The sequence below is a fragment of the Phaenicophaeus curvirostris genome, chromosome 17, assembly GCF_032191515.1.
Source record: "Phaenicophaeus curvirostris isolate KB17595 chromosome 17, BPBGC_Pcur_1.0, whole genome shotgun sequence".
Taxonomy (NCBI): domain Eukaryota; kingdom Metazoa; phylum Chordata; class Aves; order Cuculiformes; family Cuculidae; genus Phaenicophaeus; species Phaenicophaeus curvirostris.
This window is the reverse complement of record NC_091408.1, coordinates 2,614,211-2,638,851: the sequence shown is the minus strand read 5'-3', so window position 1 is coordinate 2,638,851 and position 24,641 is coordinate 2,614,211. Positions and strand designations below refer to the sequence as shown.

The following is a 24,641-nucleotide window of genomic DNA, read 5'->3' as shown; positions in this document are numbered from 1 at the left end:
CGCTCCGGCGCGGTTCGATTCGGTTCAGCCCGGATCCGCTTTTGCGGTGGCAGCGGGGCCCCGCGCCGGCCAGCCCGCCCGCTCTGCGCTGAGCCTGGCGGAGCGGGCTTGGAGAGGGCGGAACGGTAGCGGCGGCACGGGTTGCGCGCCGGGCCCGAGCGCGGGGCGGCGCCGAGGGGCTCCGAGCTGCCCCGGGGCCCGCGGGCCCGGCCGGGCCTGGAGACGCCGGCGGGGAGAGGGTGAGGGCGGCAGCTGCGGGGCGAGGGGAGGCGGGGGAGCAGCGGCTGGGGGGTAGGGGAGCGGTGATGGGGAAGGGGAGCGGGGCAGGAGAGGTTGGGGGGCGGCAGTGGGACAGGGGCTGCGGGGCAGGGGGTGCGGGGTGATGGGGGTGCAGCGGTGGGGCAAGAGCTGTGCGACAGCAGCGAGGGGGCAGGGACTTGCAGGGGAAACAATAGGGCAGGGGCTGCTGTTGGGTAGGGGCCATGGGAGGTGGCAATGAAGCAAGGGTGTGGGGCAGGCGAGGGGGGCTACAGGCCCTTTTTGGGACTGAAGGGGCTGTGAGGGCTCTGGGATGAGCATGTGGGGCTGGGAGGTCTCATGGGGTTGAGAGAGAGCTGGGGTTGTTTAGCCTGGAGAAGAGAAGGCTGAGGGGAGACCTCATTGCTCTCTACAACTACCTGAAAGGAGGTTGTAAAGAGGAGGGTGCTGGGCTCTTCTCCCAAGTGTCAGGGGACAGGACAAGAGGGAATGGCCTCAAGCTCCTCCAGGGGAGGTTCAGGCTGGACATTAGGAAAAAATTCTTCACAGAAAGGGTGATTGGTCCCTGGCAGAGGCTGCCCAGGGAGGGGGTTGAGTCCCCTTCCCTGGAGGTGTTTAAGGCACGGGTGGATGAGGTGCTAAGGGGAATGGTTTAGTATTTGATAGGAATGGTTGCACTCAATGATCCAGTGGGTCTCTTCCAACCTGGTTATTCTGTGATTCTATGGTGGGGTGAGGAGTTCTCTGCTGGCTGCTGACAGTGGCTTGGGCAAGTGCCAAGGTAGCAGGTCCTGCCCTAGCTGTGGTGGAATGGGAGATACTCTGTGTTCAGTGTTGGGCCCCTCCCTACGAAAAGGATGTTGAGGGGTTGGAGTGTGTCCAGAGAATGGAACAGAGCAGGGAAGGGGCTGGAGAACAAGGGTTATGAGGAGAAGCTGAGGGAGCTGGGGTTGTTTAGCCTGGAGAAGAGAGTTAGGGAAGAACTCATTGCTCTCTGCACCTCCATGGAAGGAGGTTGGAGCAAGGGGGGTGCTGATCTCTTCTCTCAAGTAACAACTGATGGGATGAGAGGAAATGGACTCAAGTTGTGCCAGGAGAGGTTTAGACTGAGTATTAGGGCAAAATTGATTGACTGAAAGGGTTCTCTGGCACTGGAAAAAGCTGCCAGGGAAGTGGTTGAGTCACCATCCCTGGAGGGGTTTAAAAGGCAGGCAGATGAAGTGCTCAGCGATCTCATTTAGTAGTGGACAGGTATGGTTGGACTTGATCTCAAAGGTCTTTTCCAAGCAAAGGATTCTATGATACTCGCTGTGGAAAAGCTGCTGCTCAGGTCTCGCTGGTGCCCATGTCCCTGGCACAGTTGAGGGGGACTTTTGCCTTTGTCACACATCAGACTGGTTTTTGTCCCCACTCTGTAGTGTTAGGAGCTGTGTGTGCTAGCAAACACAACTTAAGCGGTGGTGCTGCTTGTCCTTTCCTGATGCTTTTCTGACTTCACATCTTCCTGAGGGTGCTTCACAAGGTAAGTCTGGTCAAAGGCACTTAAAACTGCAGAGGTAAAGAGTAAATCCCCAAATCACCTGCAGGTAATGTGCTTATCTGTGCAGGAGCTGCCTGGAGCCACTGGGTGAAGATCATGTTTGCGTAGAAATGATTATCATACACTTCTTTTTGAAGAAGTAAGCCCTCAGGTGAGTTCATTGTCAAGTATTTGTAAAGCTGTTGTTGAATCTGTGCATTTTGTCTTGTTGAGTGGGAATAAATTAGCTGCTGAGCGTCCTCTGTGTCCTTTCATATCCTTGCCTGTAGAATTTGTCTTATGTGTTATCTGGAAACAAGAAAATGAGAATGATTGAGGCTGATCAGGAGAGTTGGAGTACAGCGAGTGGAAGACAAAGCACACTGATTTTTTCTCTTAAAAACCTCTTGCCTGCATTAGGTTGCAGATTGTGCTGGAGTGATTCTTATATCAGTGTTTGTGTGTTCTTGTTACAACCTCATTGACAAGTAACCTTGTGTTTTGCATGCATTTCTTTCTCTGCTGTTGATCACCCTCCTTCCCCTGTTCAAATGTTGGATGTAGTCAGTCACTTCAGAAGTCATGTAAAGAAATGCCCTTGCTTGTGTGTTTTGTCCACTCTGCTCTCAGTTCCCCAGCTGTTTCCTGTAACTATTCTTTGTTTCATTTTTCTGTAGGTTATAAAAATGTTCAGTGCGAGTCAGTCTTCCAGAGCCCAGTTCCTCGACAAAGCACGCCAGGCTCGGGAGGAGCGGAGGGAGCTGAAGGAGAGGGAACGAGCTGCTGTCCAGATCCAGGCTTTGATCCGGAGGTTTCTCTGTCGATGCCGCCTGCAGAGGGAGATAAGGTGTGTGTGGAATCCTGCCTTCCACGCTTTGCTCTCATCTAGAGACATGCTTGATTTTTAACCACTGATGCTGATTTTTCCAACTTTCCTAGGAGGGAAGTGGAGGATTTCTTTGGGGCAAATGAATCTGGCTCAAGTAAAAGAAGTGCTCTTTCCATCTTTAGAATTGCTAGGAAACTGCTGTTTGTATTTAATCATAAAGAGGACAAAGAGGTAAGGTAGCCTGATGTGCTTTCCTTCTTTTGAGTACATATCTTAAGTAAAATATCTGTAGTTAGTTATGTAGTGATCCAGTGTTCCTGCAATATATTTTTGCTTCAGAAATGTGATCTCTGTTTTCTGCTCCCTCTTGGAGAGATCTGCCTGGAGGAATGAAATAGAAGAACCCTTGAATTTTTTAGTAGCAGTTCCTTATTCAGGGCATAGTTTAATGGATGTTTTTCCTGGTGACTGTGCCAACTTGGGTAATTGAGCAGTGCATTACGATTTTGTCACCTGCATCAGTTCCCCAGGCAGGTACCTTGCGGTGAGCTCACGCAGAGCTGTCCTGGCAGAGCGTAATGTGCAGGCTGTTTGTATCACAGCCGCTGTTCTCACCGTGCCCTGAATTTGCGGTTTCAGAGCAAAGCCCTTTTTCTGTATTGTCTATGCAATTATATTTGCCCCAGGAAACTGTGAGGGCTAATTGTAAGGAAAACAATTGGAAAATGACAGGCTGTGTTTAAATTGCAGCAGAAGCGACTTGTTTTTTTCATCTCTGTTGTATCAAACTCCTGTTGATGATGGTGTGAGTACTGCAAATGCAGTTTTCTCTGTTTACAGCATAAAATAATGTGTGCATTACATAGAAACATAGAATAGTTTGGATCAGAAGGGACCTTAAAACCCATCCAGTCCCACCCCCTGCCATGGGCAGGGATATCTCCCACTGGATCAGGGGCTCCAAGCGTCATCCAACCTGGCCTTGAACCAGGGCCTCCCCACCCTCACAGCATAACATTTCTTCCTAAGATCTCATTTAAATCTTGCCTCTTGCACCTTAAAACCGTTCCCTCTCATCATATCACTACATTACATACAATTTTTTTTAAGTGCCTGGCATCAATTTGAAGTTCTGCATTACAGTAATTGCGTGCATTGCTGAAATATGTCTGTTCTGCTTCCCTTTCTGGCAGCAAGTCAGTCCCTTGATGGGCTGAGGACTAGGCTGTGCCTGTTTCCATTCTTTCTGTGGACACCTCTCTCAGGATAACCACAGCATCCAGTCCTGCAACTGAGGACAGCTTTATAACTTGCAAACATGTGACAAATACCACTGGACTGAAATATTAGTCAGGGAGTTGTGGATGTGATCCCAGGTTCTGCTGGGAGCCATAATGGGTGGGAGTTTAGAACGTGCTACTGCATTCATTACTGTTAAGCTCTCCTAGGTGAACCCCAAGAGGAAGATGCTTTTCCTGGTTGAGGGAGGCATTTTAGCAGGGAAGGCTGAGAAGTTGCTCTTGGCGAAGGAGCCTTTGGCAATGTCTGTGGGGAATATGTTTGGAACATTTGGTTACAGTGGTACCTTGCACCCTCTGCTGAGCTGTTCCTGGTGCTTTACAGAATAATCCTTCCTGTAGTTAGAACTAATACCACCTTTTTCTTCTCCCCAGAGATTTGAAAAGCTCTGCCGGTGCATTCTTAATAGCATGGATGTTGAGAATGAGCCCAAGGTCAGTGAGATGTTTTTTCAGTTTGGGTGGAAGAGTTGTTTGGTTTTTTTAATATGTGTGGGGATTTACATTGGTGATGTTTGAATTTTTACCTTTCAAGAACCCCTGAACGCTGCTGTGATTCCCTGGTGAATGTTTGGACAAGTATGTTAGTGTTACTCTGATTTTACTATATATGGTATAGGAGTTGGAGGGCAATTTCTTTCTGTGATGAGTGTTGTGCTTTGACCTGTGGATTCTGGGGAGAGAAATAACTTGGTTCTGCTGCTGGGTTGAGCAGGGCACTGAGGAGGTCATGGAAGCTTCTTGATAATGTCAGTCAGTAGCACAAATAGTAATCCCTGCTCCCATTTGCATCCTGCCTTTCTCAGGTGTGGTACGTGTCACTGGCACTCTCCAAGGATCTCACGCTCTTGTGGATCAAACAGATCAAAGACATCTTGTGGTTTTGCTGTGAATTTCTCAAGCAGCTTAAGGTAAGAAACATTTTCTTTGTGTTTTGTCTCCTCACATTTCACGGTTCTGTAGTGTGGCACACAGCTAATTTCATTTGTTAACACTGGTGTTTCTTATTGCAGCCTGACATCTTGCAGGACTCCAGACTGGTCAATTTGCACCTCACAATGCTTGTTACCTTCACTGACACTTCTACGTGGAAAATCCTTCGTGGAAAAGGTTGGTGCATGTGGGATTTGTTATGGAAATCTACTGAATGCTGTTTCTACGCCCTGTCTTCTCACCATCCTTGCCACAAACAAAGTTTCATCATGCTTGTGTGCTTGCACAGAGCATGGACTGGGCAGCAAGGATTCTCTGCAGGTTAGACAGGCTATTTCCTTCAAGACAACAACCACTACAACGTTTTTATAGTGCTCCAAGATCCCCTGCACAGGAAATGTTCGGAGGGTAGCGGAATGTGGTGTTAGCTATGGGGTTTTGTAGGAATTACGTGTAGAAAAGACAAGTATGAGGAAGGAATATAACTCACACCTTAAGACTTGAAATGAAATGCTGCTAAATGGTGGGTTTGCACATAAGGGCAAGCACTTTATGCAAGGAGGGCTTATGAATTGACAGAATGTTTTAGTGTATAAGGGAGTAAAGAGTGAAGCCGAGATGCTGTTTTAGTAATGTCAGTGTTTTATCTTGGAAGGTGAAACCCTGAGACCTGCCATGAACCACATCTGTGCAAACATCATGGGACACCTAAACCAGAAGGGATTTTATTCTGTGCTGCAGGTCAGTCTCGGGCTGATACAGTTACTTTTTCTCTTTATTCAAAACAAGCCCCAGTTCTGTGCTGTAGTCCTGGTTCAGAGGAAGCTTTTGTGGTCTCTGTGGTGGGGTGTCAAGGAGGAGCTGGTTGTGGAGCCCTGTTGATGGAGGCACGGTCGTAGTATTCTTCAAAGCAGTAAAGCAGAGTCTCCCCACTTGAGACCAAAGACACTGTCTCCTTTGTATTCCTATTGTTGAATCTAAATCCTACTGAATCATCTCCTAACGAGATGGGCAGAAAAGACTCTTGAATATTTTTTCCAACTTTGCTGCTGCCATTTTGTATGGATTTTTATTGTTCTGTACAGAAAAGGAATTGAAGTAGTTTTTCCTAATCTTTTACATGAAGATGATCTTACCAGGCAACTGTGAGCCTTGCCTGTTAATTTTAAAAGGCCTGGGAACTGTCTGAGAACAGGTCCTAGAGAAATAAGTGCTGTAGAGTGTCCGGTTTGATTTTAGTTTCTCTGTTATGCCATTATCAACCCAAAGCCCTTCTAGTTCTGCCCAGTCATTTGTAGTAACTGGTTTTTAGGTTGTTTTGGCACTGTTCTTTTTCTCTGCTCTCAAAATAGACATAATGTCTTTCAGGAGTAATCATATTTTTTTCTGAATACTGCAAGGGTTTGAGAGTATATTGTATTTTTTTTATTCCAGATTTTGCTAACGAATGGCTTGGCAAGATCCAGACCTTCCTTGTCCAAAGGCTCTTTAACAGCCATCTTCTCTCTTGCGTTGCGGTAAGGCAGCCAGGGCTGCTTGGGATAATATGCAGCCAAAGTTGTCTTTATTGTGTTTTTTGGAGACATCTCATTCTGCCAATCCCTTTGACAGTGTTGCCCTGATGGAAGAAGCTGCTTTAGGCAAGATAGCTCACTTTCCTGTCAGCCCTTTTCAGATCAGAATTACTTTAGTCAGTAATTAGGGTTTGTAGGAGCCTAGACTTCGGAGTGCAGTTCAGTTCAGCGTACAGGATCTGTACAGTCTTTCTGCTGAACCATCGGAAGGCGTTGAAGTTCTCTAGGATAGGATGGTTGTGCCAACTGCTGATGCAGATGTACCTGGTACTCAGTTCACAGGGGCAGATCTGTCCCTAAAACAAACATAGGGTGCGGGTCTTTGTAGTGGTTCAGTCTGTTCTCTTAAGTGGATGTCCTTCAATATGTTGCCTAGCTTCTTCCTAAGGAAAACAACTATTCAATTATGATTTGATGGCAATGGGGAGAAGCTGGGAGACAAATCATATAACACTCATAGCGCTCTGAGTGGTATAGATGTGCTGTGTAAAAAAAATACAGTATGCCACAAACTGTTTGGCTTATATACCTTTGAGTCATGAGTGTTTTTGTTAACTTGCCATGAGAAAAGAAGAATAAGTGAATGTTCTTTTTCCAATGATGCTGCTTGAGGGTGGGATCAGCAGCCAGTTCTGAACAGCTCAATTAAAGACCACGTCTTACTTTGCTAGGTCAGTTTACTGATGCATTTTTCTCTCTGTAGCCCTGTGGTTGCTGCGCAGTTTTCAGACAACCTGCTGAGGTCTTTTCTGATCCATGTCATGTCTGTGCCTGCTATAATGACTCATCTTGCTACTCTGACACCTGAGGTAAGTAAGTGATGTCATACTGCTTAAAATCCACTGAATATCATATAAGGCCACTTGTTATTCCATTTTGTCTGCTCTTGAAACGGGGCATTGGCATTTCTCTCTTTGCCAGTCTCAACCATAGCAGAACTAAAGCAAAAATCAGTCTGTTGCATGGTAAAGGATCTGTACTAGTAACTAGGAGGCTGTCCACTAATATAAATCAGTTTTATTGCTCCTCTGTGTAGTCTGGTGCAGACAGGCAAGTTTTGTGCCAAAAATGGGCATTGCTGCTTTATTTAGAAAGAAAAGACAGTCCGAATTGCTAATGGTAGATGGGGTGTGATTGTTCTGCATGGTGGTTTGTTGTGATTGTTCTGCATGTTCTCAGCCTCACTGACAGTTAAATTATGTCTTTCAGCGTCTGGCAGTGATAGAATCTCATGATCTTTTCCGTAAGTTCATCCTGTTTTTAAGTTGTGAAGCACAATGCCGAGATGTCTGTGTGTGCCTAGAAGGAAGTCACACTCTTTGTTTGTTAGGTAAGTACCTGGAACACTTCATTTTTCACTGTACTTGGAAGAATCTTGAGTCAGATTATCTTACTCCTTGGGTCAGAACTGCCTCAGTCTCATCAGAGTTTTTTTATCCTTATTTAGATAGCTTCTAAATAATATCTGAGATATATTTTGGAATGTTGCAAAAACTGTTAAAGGCACTTGCAGATAGAGGAAAGGTCAGAGAAATGGCTTGCTGCAGGGTAGCCTCTCATTGTCATCCTTTGCAGGAGTCCTCTCCTGGGCTCAAAAAAGGGTGTGAGTTCATTTTGTCTGTCTGCGACCACTGTCCCACAGTATCTGTTCCTATTTTAAGCCTCACTGTGCCAATTGTTCTACCAGGTAATCTTGTGTACCTGGGCTCCATGAACGATAAGATCCTCGAGGAGGAGACGGCTCATTTTGTGGGTGTGCTCATCCATATGCTCTCCTACTGCCAGAAGTACGTTTCACAGAAGAAATCCAACCTCACCCACTGGCATCCTGTTCTGGGCTGGTTTTCACAGACTGTGGATTATGGGTAAGTGAGGAAAACTTTATGGTGATTGATGATTAAGCCTCTTTTTTTTTTTTTCCCCCCTTTTTTTATGCTGCCAAGTGTTTTATGTTTTGAGATCAAGTGTGTGCCCCTATTCAGAATAACTTCTCAGATATTATGTGTGCACATTATAAACTGCTACATTCATAGAGAATTATTACATGAGGAAATTAATTAAATGCAGTTAGGCTGTTAAACAGTGGCCATGTGGTGCACTCGATCCAGGATCTGTGTACCAGCCTTTCCTGTGAGGACCGCCTTCAGGGTGGTTGTGTGCTCCATTTTGACTGTGACCTACATGTATCCCAAGTATCCCTGTCTGGTGTTTTCTTCCAGCCTGCCTTCTAACATGTCTCTCTACCTTGTTTTTCAGATTGAATGAGTCCATGCCTCTGCTGACAAAGCAGCTGCAGCATCTCTGGGGAGTCCACATGATCCGCATCCTCTTCAGTGATGTGCTCAGCAAGAAATTGCTGGAGAACCAGGAAATAGCTCAGCTGCCAGCACAGCCGGTTTCCCCTCAGAATAGCCTTCCTATGAAAAGTCAGTCCTGGAGCGTTGCTTTTTGTGTGTGTGTGTGTACATGTGTCTTTCTCTCCCGCAGTCTCGCAGGGCTTTGACTTTACCACTTTTGCTAAAAGCTTTGAGTAATTACTTGGAGCTGCTGCTGCTGCTTAGTCGGGGAGATGGTGTCTCCTGTTTGTAATTTCTGCTCAGAACTCCTCTGTGACCTGGGGCAAGTCTCTTCTTTTGGCGCTGTGAAAATACTTGCTTATTTTAGCAGTTTTTTTAATTGTTTCTCAAGTAGCTGAAGTGCTTACTGCATAACTTGGTACTTCCTGAGGCAAGATGGGAGGCGGCTTCCCAGGTGAAAGGCAAGGTGAAGCTAGCTCATTACCCTGTGATGTGTGGTGATTCTACAGAAGAGTATTTGGAAGTAGCTGTAATCCAGCTGTTTTCTAGCTGCTGCCCATAGCCGTAGATAACAGAATCATAAATTGTTTGGGTCAGAATGGATATTAAATCCCGTCCAGTTCTAACTCCCTGCCAAGGGCAGGGACACCTTCCACTGGATCAGGTTGCTCCAAGCCCCATCCAACCTGGCCTTGAACCCCTCCAGGGATGGGGCAGCCACCACTGCTCTGGGCAACCTGGGCCAGAGCCTACCCACCCTTATTGTGAAGAATTTCTTCCTACTGTCTAATCTAAATCTGCCCCTTTCAATTTAAAGCCATTCCCCCTCATCCTATTGCTCCGTACCTTTGTGAGAGGCCCCTCCCCAGCTTTCCCGTAGTCCCCTTCAGGTACTGGAAGGCCATTATAAGGTCTCCCTGGAGACGTTTCCAGGCTGAACAACCCCACCTCTCTCAGCCTGTCCTCATAGCAGAGGTGCTCCAGCCCTCGGATCATCTCTGTGGCCTCCTCTGGACTCACTCCAACACTTCCATAGCCTTCTCACATTGAGGATTCCATAACTGGACACAGGAGTCAAAGTTGGGTCTCACAAGAGCAGACTAGAGGGGAGGAACCACCTCCCGCAACCTGCTAGCCACACTTCTTTTGATGCAGCCCAGCACAGAATCCTGTAGTCATTAGTTACTGCAGTTTTAAGCTCTAGAGTAATGCCCCCACTGAAATATTCTTATGTGTCGCTGGCAGCCGTGCAGTGTTCTGCCAGAAAAGCCCACCAAAACCTACTGTGGAGTGACTTAATCTGCTTAAAATCATCTTTATCGCATGGCTGAGAGTGGCTGAGAACAAGAAATGGTTTGCAATAGCACTTCTGTCTCCTGATCCAGCATCTCATGTTCTTCTCTGTCACCAGATCTTTTCAAGAGAGCTTTCCAGAAGTCTGCGTCTGTCCGCAACATCCTCAAGCCTGTTGGGGGTAAGCGAGTGGACTCGGCGGAGGTGCAGAAGGTGTGCAGTATCTGTGTCCTGTACCAAACCACGCTTACAACGCTAACGCAGATCCGTCTCCAGATACTCACAGGTCAGGGCACATCTGTGCTTTTCAAATCATTTAAAATGTGGAGGAAAAGTAGATTTTTCTTATTAAATTCTGTTGACTTGTTGGTAGTTTTATTACTGACAATGGTTTATTGACTGGCTGGGTGGAAGGCTTGTTCTGTACTGAACCACACAGCTGATCAATAGCATTCATCACTTCTTTATCAAGTATTAAGTCTCCGGAATACAAATTGAAGCAAGTTTTCCTATAATGAAACCTTGCTCCCTCCATAGCAAACTTAAGACTGAGTCAGTGTTTTTGAGACGCCTAGCAATATTAATCTTTACGTGGTGCAAACACTGAACGCTTTCATACATCTTAAGAACAAATTGCCTGTCTCGGGAATGGATGGAGGAGGAGATAAGAACCGTTTGGGTCTAACGGACAGAGCAGAGGAATGAGTCCACAGCCTTGGATGCTTTGTTTGTGGCTGTAGTGGTGACCACAGGTACAACCGCGTTCTTTGTGTTCTCATCTCTAAGATGGCTGTAGTGGTGATTGGATCACAGGAATTAATTGTTTCCTAAAGCTGGGAAATAATTAGCAGGAGAAGGTTTAAGATGTGCAAACAATTAATGTCTTGTTGAAAGCTTTATTTCTGCTTTCCTAGTAATTGTACATCTCCTGTTAACACAGGCAGGCCTGAGAGCCAAACATGATGTTACGTTGCCTTGCAGTGTTGCTTCGCAAACAGATCTCTCGGCTTCTCTGCTCCAAGTCACGTTTGTCTCACTGAGCCTGCACAACCAAGCAGACAGAACAAGCTTTACTGAGTGTGCTTTCTGTTCTCAATTGCTAGGCCTCACTTACCTGGATGATCTCTTGCCCAAATTATGGGCTTTTATCTGTGAGCTGGGACCGCAGGGCGGGTTAAAACTGTTTTTGGAGTGCCTGAATAACGATACAGAGGAATCCAAGAGGCTGCTGGCCATGTTGATGCTCTTCTGTGACTGCTCCCGCCACCTGATCACGTAGGTAGCAAGCAGAGGGTGCTCTTTGGATTTGTAATGTGAAGTTGTTGTGTTGCTTGAGTTTCATGAGGAATAGATAAGGTACTGGTGCCTTTGCATAAAGGTAACTGGGCAGAGTAAAGCAGCATGCTTTTCAGAGAGAGTCCTAGGAAATAAAGGACTTCAAAAGGACTTTCTGCTGCAGCCATGTGCTGCTTCAGGAATGTATGGCTGGCTGAGCTGGTAGCAAAATATTACAGCACTGGCCAGGGAAGGTGAAGAAACACATATTCTAGTGTTGTGGGCAACAGTTACATCAGTCCAAAGCAAACACTTCCATGAGTCCAGATAAGGTGAGGAACAATGTTATAATACTGCTGCAAGAAATATGTGCTTCTCCTTACAACTTCTTTGTTGTCTCACTCATAGACTCACACAACAGAGGATGGAGGGAGGGGTGGAAAATTGCCTTTGCTGGCCAGTAGAGACAGCTTTCTTAGCTTGAATGATAAAAAAATGCTTCCTTGGGGATGAGTGCCTAGGTCCAATTAACTATGAAATGCTGGCTTTGTTCATATCTTGGGCCTTTCTTGCCTGTCTCCTGTTAGTATCAGATATCAATCAAAATCAATTCCTAAGGTTTAGTTGTTTATGACTATAGATCCTCCTGGGTGTCAGTTGTCATAGAAATAAGAGCTGCTGCATGCCTTTATGAAAATTTCAAAAGGGAATTAAATTTGCACTTGTGCATTTGTGTTTGTTTTCTCTGATAGGATCCTTGATGACATTGAAGTCTACGAGGAGCAGATCTCATTCAAACTAGAAGAGCTTGTTACCATCTCATCTTTTCTGAATTCCTTTGTATTTAAGATGATCTGGGATGGAATTGTAGGTAAGTGCTTTTAGTAGCTTGAGTTGATTACTGTTGGAACAACAAAAGGAATTTGAAGCTTCTGCTGATCATTGCACGAAAAACCCATATTACATTGTGTGGAATGAGAATACGTCACAGTCTTTTGGTGTCCAGATGCCACTGTTGTGCTTGGCATCAAATACAGTTCACTTTTCCAATAACAATTTGTGTAACGGATGTGATAGGTCATTGATTTTTGCCAGTGGCTGGGCCATGTATTGGACAAGAGTCTGAAAAAGGGCTTTGACGAAGCAGAGCAGGCTCCCTGGGGTCTCCATGGTGTTGGTTTGTATGCTGGTATAATGTGAATACAGCCCAGTTTTGGCAATCAGATGAGAAAGTTCTGTCATGGTGGCTCCTTTGGAGCTGGTTGAAGTGGATTTAATGTGGCTAAGATTGTTTTCACTTTGATCACAAAATCTCTCCCTTCCATCTGAAGGCACTGGAGGTTACAAATACTCCAGTCCTATTAGCGTAAGGCAAGTGATCAAAATGTTGCTCTTGAATGCTCCTGGACATTGCTGCTTTCTTCCCTTGGTTCAGAGAACGCCAGAGGGGAGACCTTGGAGCTGTTCCATTCTGTCCATGGCTGGCTCATGGTCTTGTACGAAAGGGACTGCCGCAGGCGCTTTGCTCCTGAGGATCACTGGTTACGCAAGTAAGTGTCCACCTCAAGGCAAGGATCACGTGCAGCTCTGTGTGTCCCAGTGCACCAGCTCCCCTGGGCTGGCTGATTTGGGTCTTTTACTTTGAACTGAGTGCTTCTCATTGTACCTGTGAGATCAGGGCCACAACTGCTCCCTGTGTTTGTGTCTAAGGGTGCCCCTCTTGTGCTTCTCTTCTGTGGCGTAAGGATTATTAGCTGCTCATGGAGGGTAACACTGAAAACTGACTTGACATCTAGCAGCTTGAGTGTCTCTGGCCTTCTTAGATGTGTGCACCTGAGCACTTAAATCATCTTTGAAATCATTACTGGTTCCCTCTTTCTCCTACCCCCAGCTATTTACCACACCTGGTCATTTCTCAGGGGTCTCTGAATCTATGCCTTTCTTTGTAAGGGACCTCAAACCCAGCGTGCTCTTCCAGGAGCTGGACAAGGACAAGAAACGAGCCCAGCTGCTCCTGCAATACATCCCGCACGTCATTCCCCACAAGAATGTGAGTGGGACAGGGGCAGAGGATAGAGGCTCTAAAACTAGGGACCTGGTTGGCCTGGGATGGACAGGACTTGCATCTTGAGCACTTTATGATGCAGAACTTGATTGAAATGCAGTTTAACTGAAGTCTTCTCCTCCCCAAGAAATTTCTGAACTGTCTGGATTTCTCTCATTGAGAGAAGAGGGCTTATCTGTGTAGGCAGCTGCACAGAGTCATCCAGCAGTGTGTGACATGGCTTTGGGGAAAGTCCTTATGCAGAAAGCTGTGTGTCTTTTTGCAGGTGGCAAATCTGCAAAGATGATGGATGTGGTGATAGGAAAGGTGCTTTTGTTTTCAGTATTGATAGTACCACGTCCCTCCCAAAGCAGAGCTTCAAGGATTTCTCTGTCCTGCTGGGGAACAGCGAGGGGGATCCCAGTATTCCTGGTGTTTAGGTGACAGCAGCATCATTGGGCCGAGCTGGGAGCAAAGCAGCCAAGCGCTAGGTCTGGGTTTGTGATAGGAGCATCTGGAGGATAGGGATCCTTGTGGTTGAAAACTTATACTTGTTTTCTTTTTAAGAGGGTGCTGCTTTTCCGAAATATGGTCACAAAGGAAAAGGAGAAGCTTGGGCTGGTTGAAACCAGCTCTGCATCACCTCATGTCACACACATCACTATCCGCCGCTCACGTATGCTGGAGGTGAGTGCCTTGGCTTGCAGAAGCTAACCAACAAGCCAGTAACTTGGCCTGACAGGAGCAGGGTGTGAATATTTTTCTGCTCTGTGGATGCTGAGGGACCCAGTTCTGCCTGCTTTTGTATGAAGTGATGTTATGGGAAAATGAACCTTCGTTCAGTTCAGACTGCTGCAATCCTGGGGTGCTGACTAGGAGAAATGCTGGTCTTTTTGGATGCACAATTCAATGATGAATGCAGATTTCTGTGGTGTTTCTGTCTATGCATGGGTGTTTCATGTGTTTCCCTGCATGATTGTCCTCTGGCTTTTCTGGTCTGCGTAGGATGGATACGAACAGCTACGGCAGCTTTCCCAGAATGCCATGAAGGGAGTGATCAGAGTGAAGTTTGTGAATGATCTGGGTGTCGATGAGGCTGGTATTGATCAAGACGGTGTCTTCAAAGAGTTTCTGGAAGAGATAATCAAGAAGGTGTTTGACCCTGCACTCAACTTGTTCAAGGTGTGGCGCAGGGCTGCGAGTGCTGACTGTGCTGACCCCTTGTAGAGAGAAACAACCTGGCTTAGTGTCCTGTTCTCTTTTTGTGTACAGACAACCAGTGGTGACGAGAGGCTGTATCCATCCCCAACATCCTACATTCATGAGAACTACCTACAGCTCTTTGAGTTTGTGGGGAAGATGCTTGGGAAGGCTGTATACGAGGTGAGCCAGAAGTACCACATCAGAATATTGTCGGTGTTAGTATAGCACTTGTTCTGTGCTGATGCTCCTTGCCTTCAAGAGCATCTGTCACATGCCTGGCGGGTGGTACTGAAGATGTGAGTTTGAAGAAATTACTTGGATAAAGGTACCAGTGGTGGAGCTGTGTGGCACATCTTCAGGCATGAGCTAAAAATAATTTTGGAGGTAAAACCTGGGACATAATTTGAATATTCTTCTCAGTGCTGGGGACAGTAGATAGAATAGTCTGTTTGGTGTTATGCCTTACACACATCCATTTACCTTACATACCTTACTTAAAGGGATGTGTGGTTAAAAGGAGGATGGGATAAGGCAGTTCTTTTAAAGTTAACATGGAGTTCTTGTGCCTTTTTGCACCTGCTCCATTAATTACCGGATTTTAAAAGGATGTGATTTCTTTAGCTGATTTCAGTGTTTTGCTTTTTTGCACTTGCTCCAGAAAACTTCATCTGCCTGCAGGCATTGGAGGTAATTAAAGGTGTTGCATATAACAAGTATGCAGCAGGACCTTACGTATGCATTGTTGTTGTCTGTAGGGAATAGTTGTGGATGTACCATTTGCTTCCTTCTTCTTGAGTCAGCTCCTTGGGCACCACCACAGCATCTTCTACAGCTCCGTAGATGAACTTCCCTCCTTGGACTCCGAGTTCTATAAAAATCTCACTTCAATTAAGGTTTGAGCATTACTCTTCTGGTTGTTCAACTCCCTCATCACTGGCCACTGCTAGAAACGCTAGGATTGCAAATGCCTTTGGGGTATGATCATCTTTAAAAAGATAGTAGATTGCTGTCCTGTGTTTTTACTGGGGCAAACAGGGATGAGAAAGGAGTCTGAAGGTGTAAACCTGCAACTGTAAATCCAAGTTTTGGCCTCAGCTCTTGTGCAGTCTCCCTGTAACTTAGAGCATCTCATGTATTTGTTATGCTTTGATGCATCATGCCTGCTGAGGATCACTTAGTGGAAGAGCAACAGAAATGCTGCTGTGCCTTCTGCTGAACACCGACCTTCTTTCCATTTCTCCGTTCCTCTAGCGTTACGATGGTGATATTAGTGACTTGGGCTTAACGCTGTCCTACGATGAAGATGTGATGGGTCAGGTAGGCTTTTATTCAATGACATTGTTGGACCGTATCTCTTTATTCCAAATCCCCTCCTCATGCTTGGTGGTGACAAGCGGAGTTCTGAGCACTGATAGAGTCCACAACCACAGCTTGGGCAATCCCTGTTTGTCCTGGTTACATCCTGGCTGCTCTGTGTGTGAGCATCTCCCTCGCTTGTCTGGCTGATGCTGCCAGGAAGAGCCTTTGCAGCACTAAGAAGGATTGTAAGGATCATTGCCCACTGCTGTCAGAGAGCTTGTGGTACTAGAAGTGGCAGATTGTGAATTTAAACGGTTGACAGCAGAACTAAGTTTGATTCTTGAGCAGGGAGAGGTGTCCTGGCTCCTGTTACTGACCTTAGAGCAGAGAAATACACCTGCAGTCTGACTTGCTGGCAGAAGGCAGCTATTGTTCTCTGCTGAGTTTTCTGAGAGCTGGTTTTGAGCATCTAAAAGCCAGGCAATCTGTCAAAACTCATGCTATACAGTGCTTTTTACTCTGGAACTTGAGTTTCGGGATAAGTCAGGTGGATGCTCTGTGTGGCCCATCTGAATGCGAATCCTGAGGGGACTGACGGGTAAATGACCTGATGTTTGATTGTAGTTAGGGCTTAGCTCTGCTCTCCTTTCACAAAAAATGCTTATTCTGAAAGGCTGGCTCAGCTTCAGGGGTTCTCTGAACTCAGCCATCGGATTCTGCATCTTTGTTCGATATTCAGCTGTGGGCAGAGAACAGCTTTTTCCACAAAAAGGTTGCACTCTGACCCTTAATTTTTTTTAGTGCCAGGGGTTTTATTCTTTCTAGCTGAAAAACATTGTTTTGTGCTTTCCCTGCATAACTGGTTTTCCCCTGTTTTCAAAAGAATAATCTGTGCGAGTGGGGAGGAATTCCTTTTCTTCAAACATAGAGAAACTTGAAGTGTGTCAGGAGGTCTCTTGGCTTTGAGAAGAAAAGCCTGTTTGTCAGTCCCTTATGGAGGCTGGAAGGCACTTAGTTGCACTTGAGCCCTGAGTTCTGTGATGCTGTGTTTGCATAGCTGGAAAATATGGAGAGATAAGATAAAAAAAGCCCTGCCTGTCTGTGTATGCTGCCAATTCTGTGGGGAGACCTCTCAGCTAGCGCTAAGCCTGAGTGCTGTTAGCGTAGATCCAGTGGCAAGAAGCTCAGAGACCACTAAGTCATGGAGTGTTTATCTGGGGCAGCTTGTCCTTGAGAACTTTTCATGCTGCTGTTTCTTATTCTATGCTGGCTAGTTTGGACATAGAATACATCTGATAGCAGTTTAAAAGCACCTGCAAAGCTGTGAGGGTGAATGGGAAGGCAGCTCAGTACTGATAAAGCCTTGCTCTGCACAGGTGAGAGGTTGTGCCCACTGCACAGTGGGCTGAACACCTTGCTGCTGCCTCAGGATTGCTGAGGTTTCTGCTTTGAGGGGGTTTGCACCTTGAAAATAAAGGTTGGAAACAGCATAGGAGAGCCTAGCAGCAAGATGCGAAGGCTGCAGCGCTCAAAAGTTCAAAATGAGCCGTGGGACTCCTGTTAGCCCTGTGCTTTGGCCGTGCTGAAGCAGCCAGGCAGGGTAACCCTGTGGTTGCTGAATGAACTCGTGCATCCCTGCTAGGTACTGCTCTGTTTGGCACAGGGGAGCTCAGCTCATTCCGTGTGTGGGGCTGTGTTCTGACCTTGGGAGTCCCCTGGAACTGGAGCACAAAAAAGCCCACTGTAACATGTGAATAATGACTTTCTGCCTCTTAGTGTTAGTACAAAGATGAGTCGCGATACTGCCGCAGCAAACACCTCGAAGGTCCCTGGCTCTGGCTCTGCGGGGTGTTGTCAGCTGAGCACCAGGCAGGGCAGGGAGAGGAGGTGCTTCCCTGCTGTCTCACCTGGAGCGCTCCCTCCTTCCTACCTGCAGTGCCCAGCTGGGGGGACAGTGACCTCCAGGGAGCTCTGTCACTCAGGTGGCCCCAGGTGAGATCTGCGGAGCAGGCAGCTTCGGGATGTGCTGTTAGACTGAGCTGTGCAAAGGCTCTGAGCTTGTTCAGCCTCTGGATTCTGGGTTTGTGACAGTCCCCAGGGGCTCTTTGAATTGATTTGTGTGTGGTTCAGCAGTGATGGATCAGACCCGAGAGGAGGCTTCCTCGAGGAAGGGCCAGCTCCACTGGTGGGAGAGTTGGAGTTCCCTACTGTTCAATCGCTATTTAATAGTGACGTGAAACTGGTTCAAGGCAGAAGCAGGATTATTACTTAAATTTTAAATCCTACTGTTTGCTTGTAAAAATGAATGTTTTATGGGGAGGTAACAGCTTAGCGTGGCGTATCTTTCCATTGTGGTTGCAGGCAGTAATTAGCAATACAATCATTTCTTCCCTCAGCTTGTTTGCCATGAACTTGTTCCTGGAGGGAAGACCATTCCTGTTACCAATGAAAATAAGTAAGTACAGCAATTAGATTTTTAAGGTCACCGCTTCAAAATACTTTATTCTACTTCCTTGGGCTTGCATCTCGAATGAATTGAGATAGATTGGAGTAGAAGGAGCACATAAATATCTTAATAGAATTTACTGGTTACAGTTCATCGGCAGAAATTGTATTAAATTTGATTTGCAAAATAAAAATTGACAATTTACTGCTTGAAACAGCGCTTCTGAGGTCAAAGGCACAGAGTCTGTGAGATTCTGCAGGATTTAATGATGGTGATAGCTGCAGACAGATGGATTCAAAGCAATTCAGGCACACAGTCGTGAACATAGAGGGCACAGATGCTCAAAGACACCTTGGAGCAGACAGATCTTCTCAGAATGATAACATGTGGCAGTTGGATAAAGCACTGCTCTTCAGAGGAGACAGTGGTGAATTCAAATGTAGTCGACAGTCGTACTTTAGACACAGGAAATCAGAGGAGACACCGAGCCCTGTAGCTATTTTCACAGATAACCGGCTTTTAGATAGTTATCGTAAATGTCAACTCCAGAGCCTGGAAACCAAGCCCACCTTTTTGTTCCCTTCATTTTTTTTCTCTTCTCTATACCCTTCAGTGATCATAAAAGCAGGATAAAATATCTATTAAGCAGATGTGTGTTTGAACTCGTAATCTGGGAGTTTCTCTTTAATGGCAAGTGAAAGCTGGATCCTACCTGAGGATTTGTCTTTGTTAGTTGTGCTCTGCAATCTGATGTTCCCAGTCTTTTCCCATCTTGAGCTCTGACCGGGGAGTTTGCATTTGAAAGGATCTTTCTCAGGCTTGTCAGAAGTCAGCTCAGGAAGAAAGTTGAAAGTCCTGTGTGTTGCTCTCTACTCACAGTAGTATCTTTGAAGCTTTTGTGTGGATGTGCACACAAATTGGGAGCCGGGAGGGAGCAGGAGATGCATTGTAAGTGGAAGCAATCCAGAAACAGTTCTATATATTAATGGTGAGTGAGGTTACCTGGCTGAAAATTCAGTCAGTGTGGTTGTGGCGGTGTCTGCCTAAGAGCTAAAGAAGAAGAATTGGCAAGCTGGGTTGTTTTGACTGGTGAGAAGAGGAAGCAGACTAACCACAGAATTGTAGAAAGGTTTGGGTTGGGAGGGACCTTAAAGCCCATCCAGTTCCACCTCCTGCCATGGGCAGGGACACCTCCCACTGGATCAGGGGCTCCAAGCCCCATCCAACCTGGCCTTGAACCCCTCCAGGGATGGGGCAGCCACCACTGCTCAGGGCAACCTGGGCCAGAGCCTCCCCACCCTTATTGTGAAGAATTTCTTCCTAATGTCTAATCTAAATCTGCCCTTTTCCAATTTAAAGCCATTTCCCCTCATTCTATCACTCCATACCTTTATAAGAGGTCCCCCCCAGCTTTCCCGTAGCCCCCTTCTGGTGCTGGAAGGCTGCTATAAGACAGTGCACCTCTTCCATACTCCTGGGACGAAGATGGAAATCTCCTAAGTGGTTTTTAGTGTTGATTCTCCAGCCATGGGTTTCGGTGCTGGTGGTGTCAGAGCCCAGACAGTTGTTTTTCAGACTGAGAGCAGTGCCTGTGCCTGGGGGTCTGATCCTTCAAAGCGGAGTTGGACGCATGCTCCCCTCTGAGCTGCTTTCTGGCTGTGGTCGATCAAGTGATTATTAGAGCTGGAGTTGGGAAGAAGCTCTAAGAAATGAGCAGGCCGTCCCACAGGCAGGGGATGAGGAGCAAAGAACAGCTCTTCCTGCTTAAATAAAGAGCAAAACCCTGGAGGAGAAAGTCTGATGCATCTCCAGGCAGCGCTAGGCCCTTTTGGGCTGGAGAGACAGGTCAGCAACCTTGTTCCTGCACTGGCAAGGTGTTTATCTCTTGCTGCTGCGGCTCCCTCACGGCCACCTTCCCTGTCCCCCACAGGATCAGCTACATCCATCTCATGGCTCACTTCCGGATGCACACGCAAATCAAGAGTCAGACAGCCGCGCTCATCAGTGGATTCAGGTCGATCATTAAGCCTGAATGGATTCGTATGTTTTCTGCACCGGAGCTGCAGCGGCTGATCTCTGGTGACAATGCTGAGATTGACCTCGAGGACTTAAAGTAAGTGAGCAACTTGGTCTGCTGGTCTTCTCTCTCAGCAAACCAAGGCATTTTATTATGTTGTTATTGGGATGTTCACAGGGGACTGGCTCTTTCACAGCTTTCTGCTTCTCCTAATTGAAATTTGAGGAGCAGACAGAAATGAATGGAGACGAAGAATGTGTTCCTTAAAGCTAAATTGGGCAAAGTACTAATGAATGGGAAGGGTCCTTTCTTTGCTGACTCCTGAGTGGAATTTCTGTCTGCCCTTCCCTTTTCTCTAATCGAGTAAGCATTTGATGGGGTTTCAGTACTGGTAGAGCAAACCCTGACCAGTGGCAGATATTGATCCTTCCAGAACTGGCCAGCTGTGACCCTCCTGCTGCAGTGGGACACAAGCCTATCGCAATCTTTCTCTCCCCAGAAAACACACGGTGTACTACGGGGGCTTCCATGGGAGCCACCGAGTCATTATCTGGCTGTGGGACATTCTCGGCAATGACTTCAGCCCCGATGAGAGAGCCATGTTTCTCAAGGTAAATGCAGTCGTTTCAGCCCAACCGGTCGTTTGCGGGGGTTGGACCAGCGCTGTTCTGTTAGCTGGGTGCTTTCCATGCTAATAGGAGAGTCAGGGTGCTTTATACCTTAAGATCAACACCCTGCTCCCCTGCAGAGGGTCAGCCGTGGAAGCAGAGCTCCTGTCAATGCTCTGGTGTCACCATGAACAGTCCTGTTCTCAAAGGCTGGCAGAGCTGCACACTAAAGCTCAGCACTATTGTACTGGGGGTGCTCACACACCCAGTTAACCGTGTTAACTGTGTCTCTGTTACAGCCAGGCTGCCCTCACTGCTGCTTTCTTTCACTGTCCCTCACTTTTTCAGTTTGTTACCAGCTGCTCCAGGCCTCCACTTCTGGGCTTTGCCTACCTCAAGCCTCCTTTTTCCATCCGCTGCGTGGAAGTCTCTGATGATCAGGTAGGCACCCTGCTTGCTCGTGTCTCACGCGTTCGCTGCCAGGAATTCCCTTCTGGCAGCCTCCTCTCCTGCCCAGCTCCCTTGTCTCTGTCTCACTGGGAAACTCTTAAGACATAAAGACAAAACTTGTGGGGTGCGTATGGGGTGCTTATGGCTGTATCTACACACACATCAGCATGTGCCTGTCTCCAGGGCTGCGTTTTTACCTCGGATCCTCCCTGTGCCCCGTGTCTCTGAGCCTGTTTCCCAGCACACCTGCAGAGAGGGCCCTGCATATGTAATGGAAGTTGTAATGATGAGAGAGGCTCCTTCCTGGCTTTAGTGGGAGATGAGGCTTTGAGGTTTGGCTCTGCCCATTCCTGGCTGAAGAGTTTTGTGTTAGCACTGGATGGAGGCACCGATCTCCAAAGGAGCATGGCAGAAAAGCACAAGGGTGACTCCTTTCTGCCCTGTTCCAGGACACCGGTGACACGCTGGGCAGCGTGCTGCGGGGCTTCTTCACAATCCGCAAGAAAGAGCCTGGTGGGCGTCTCCCGACCTCCTCTACGTGTTTCAACCTCCTCAAGCTTCCTAACTACAGCAAGAAGAGCATCCTGCGGGAGAAGTTGCGCTACGCAATCAGCATGAACACCGGTTTCGAGCTGTCCTAGTTGCTGTGGCCCTGGACTCCGCAACGGGGGCTCTCAGAGCTGCTGACTGCTGCTGGAGGTGGAGGCCTTCGTGCACAGAGGGAGGATCAGCTCTGTGGGAGCTGACTGCTCGCTCGAGGGCTGGAGAGAAGCAGCTGATAATAAAGGTTTGCAGAGAAGAGCTGTGGGGCTAGACAGGGCTGGCTCTTCCTGGGCACTTCTCCAGGATGAAGGAGGTGATGGGCCTGACCCAATACACTTCACTTGACACCCACGTAAATCGTCTTTAAAAGCAAACCCCGGGGGAGCATAAAAGGAACATTACAAGTGCCAGTCAGATTAGTGACCGTAATACCCCCCAGCGGGCTGTGCAGTCTGGGCAGCTGCTGCTGCGGGAGCGCTTCTTTTTCCTTTCCCAGGAGATGATCCAGTTTCTTACTGGGTGGAAGCAAGTCTGTGGGAAGCTGTACAAAGCCAGAAAACGTGACGGAGCCCTCAAGGAGACCATCACGAGGCTGCACTGTTGAATGTGCCACAAATGGGCACTGTTTACTCAGGACAGGTACTCCACGGGGGCTTCCTGACACCCTCGCTCTGTGCAAGGCTCTTGCGTTTGTCTCGGAGAATGAACCACTTGCCCAGATTCGAGAAGCAGCAGGTTAAACACAAGCAGATGGCCCCTGCCATTTTCAGGAAGGCTTTGCAATGCTGCAGGTTAAGAGCTCAAGCAGCAGGCGTGGGGGTCAGCATGCTAAGCCAGCTGTGTCTCTGCCAAGCTCTTGCCAGATCTGTGATTTGGATGGACAGGGTTGTTGTCTGAATTTGCTCAGGAGCAGAAAAAGTTTCATTGTATTTAGTTGCCAGAGGACAGGAGGTGGCACGGAGCTCGGGCAGCTCTCAGTCCCCCGCGCTTGAGTGGGGCAGGTGTCCCCTGTGCTTTCTGGAAGGGGAACGTATTGAGCTGCCGAGAGCCCTCTGGAAGCCTCCGCTGGCAAAATTCCTCTGACTTGGAAAGAAGTTTTACTTTGCAGGCTCTTTTGTTAGGGAGAAGTGCTGTTTCGAACCGGGACTTGGCTTCCGTGTAACAGCCACATTTGCTTTGTTGCCAAACTATTTATTTGGGTCGCTTTGTCTCTTTTTGGCCTTATTTTTACCAGTTGATGTTTGCCTGTAGCAGGCAGCTTTTTCAGGTTGCTCTGAAAGCGGGGGGTGGACCCTTCCTGCCATTCCTAATGAAGTCCAGAGCCTGGTTTGTAAAGCAGCTTCCCAGCCCTGATCCCTTGTGCTGCTGCAAGTCCTGCCTCAGCCGGGCCGGCTGCGCGGAGAGCCTGCTGTGTCTCCTGGGCTGCTCTGCCCTAACTGCGTTTCTGGCGTGAAGGAAAACCATGTACACTCTGCTGTTCAGGACAGGATTAAAACCCAGTCACCTTCTCCCCTTCCCCTGTTGCTGCTCACTAATAAAACAAGCTCCCACTGAGGCTGCTAGGATCTCCCCTGGTCTTCCTTTCCCCTCCTGGCCTTCCTGGGGCACTGGTGGCCCTGGCCCTGCTCTCTGCTCACAGCTCAGCTCGCAGCAGCCGCTGGGGCACGAGGCCGCTGTACCCTACCTCATCCTCTGGCCGGCTTTGCTCCATCTCACTTGGATTCGCATCCCTGGGTGTGCTCAGCATAGTTGGGTCTGCATGGAGAAGGCTCCCTGGGCTCTTTTAAAGGCCCTTTTAACCGCGATGTGTTGCATGTTTCAAACAGACCAGAAAGTACTTGGCGCTGTTCAGCCAGGAGCGTGGAGATGGCCTTGGCTTCATCTATTTCTTCTGTCTCGCTTCAGCTGGTTTTCAGAGAAGTCACCCTTTTTTTTTAGAACCAGTGCCTGGAAATGCATCTGGAAAGCAACATTGGGATCCTTTTTCTTTGTCAGCTCAGTCATATTAAGCAGGAGTGATTGGAAGTGTTAGCGAGGACAGGATTGTCTCCATTCGGAACTCGAGCTATTGGACTCTGAGCCCAGAGAAATTAAAGATGATCATACATTTCTCTTTTTTTTTTTTTTTTTAATAGAGAACATTTCAGCATTAACCCGTTGCTGCCTGTGTAGCTGGGAGGTTTAGGCACTGACTTGTACCAATCATAGCTTGAAATAGCCCACAAGATCTTAGTTTAGCGACATGCAGTGTGTCTGAGTAGAGCACGACGATTGTTCGGTGGAGTGAATTGCTGAACATGGTGAAATAAAATGATAAAATGTTTGCTCCCCTTTTTTAACTCCATTCCTCAGGAGTACAATTCCTAGAAAAGCTCTTAATGCCGACTTAGCTTGGAAATATTGCACTATGAGACACTACACCTGATTTTGTAGCTAGCGTATGAAACGTGATTGTCTGGTGAACGCCCTGGTGGCTGTGCGTGTGACAACAACATTTCTCTTGAGGAGCTGATTTCTGTGTGACTGGGAGGCTTTAATGCATTTTTACCAGAGCAGGAGGCTGCGAATGTGCGTTGGTCCCTGCCTGCCCTGCTGTGTTGTGCGCGGGTGTTCTTTGGAGGGCAGGGATGGTTTTGCCACAGGAGATTAATGACTATTTTTTCTATAGAAGACTCGCTGCTGCGGAGACCTTGGTTACCTCCCTTGTATCAGAAATGCAGGGAAGAGAAAAATAAACCTGGTGCGAGTAAGATGA

At 47.4% G+C, this 24,641-nt stretch overlaps 1 protein-coding gene across 2 annotated transcripts; it reads left to right on the top strand.

The window, feature by feature from the left end:
• Window positions 1-181: 181 nt before the first annotated feature.
• Window positions 182-24,641, top strand: UBE3B (ubiquitin protein ligase E3B). Of its 2 annotated transcripts, XM_069871313.1 has the most exons (29): window positions 185-239; window positions 1,677-1,780; window positions 1,866-1,949; window positions 2,455-2,624; window positions 2,717-2,837; window positions 4,280-4,339; window positions 4,711-4,815; window positions 4,918-5,014; window positions 5,493-5,578; window positions 6,272-6,354; window positions 7,115-7,220; window positions 7,621-7,741; window positions 8,099-8,276; window positions 8,668-8,837; window positions 10,120-10,287; window positions 11,105-11,276; window positions 12,029-12,147; window positions 12,712-12,826; window positions 13,227-13,326; window positions 13,888-14,007; window positions 14,326-14,502; window positions 14,593-14,703; window positions 15,279-15,416; window positions 15,775-15,840; window positions 18,219-18,277; window positions 20,199-20,381; window positions 20,785-20,896; window positions 21,242-21,334; window positions 21,793-24,641. In XM_069871313.1, exons 4-29 carry the CDS (start codon window positions 2,464-2,466, stop codon window positions 21,982-21,984), a joined length of 3,213 nt encoding a protein of 1,070 aa, XP_069727414.1. In that variant the 5' UTR covers window positions 185-239; window positions 1,677-1,780; window positions 1,866-1,949; window positions 2,455-2,463; the 3' UTR covers window positions 21,985-24,641. The 2 variants fall into 2 exon arrangements, with proteins under 2 accessions (XP_069727415.1, XP_069727414.1); XM_069871314.1 differs by lacking the exons at window positions 18,219-18,277; window positions 20,785-20,896; window positions 21,242-21,334; window positions 21,793-24,641 and having other exon boundaries at window positions 182-239.

Excerpts from the sequence above, each read along its gene's own strand:
- UBE3B (XM_069871313.1), top strand. The coding sequence starts at position 2,464 with ATGTTCAGTGCGAGTCAGTCTTCCAGAGCCCAGTTCCTCGACAAAGCA. Across the intron at positions 4,816-4,917 it reads AATTTCTCAAGCAGCTTAAG|CCTGACATCTTGCAGGACTC; the intron begins GTAAGAAACATT and ends TTCTTATTGCAG. Across the intron at positions 14,704-15,278 it reads TTGGGAAGGCTGTATACGAG|GGAATAGTTGTGGATGTACC; the intron begins GTGAGCCAGAAG and ends TGTTGTCTGTAG.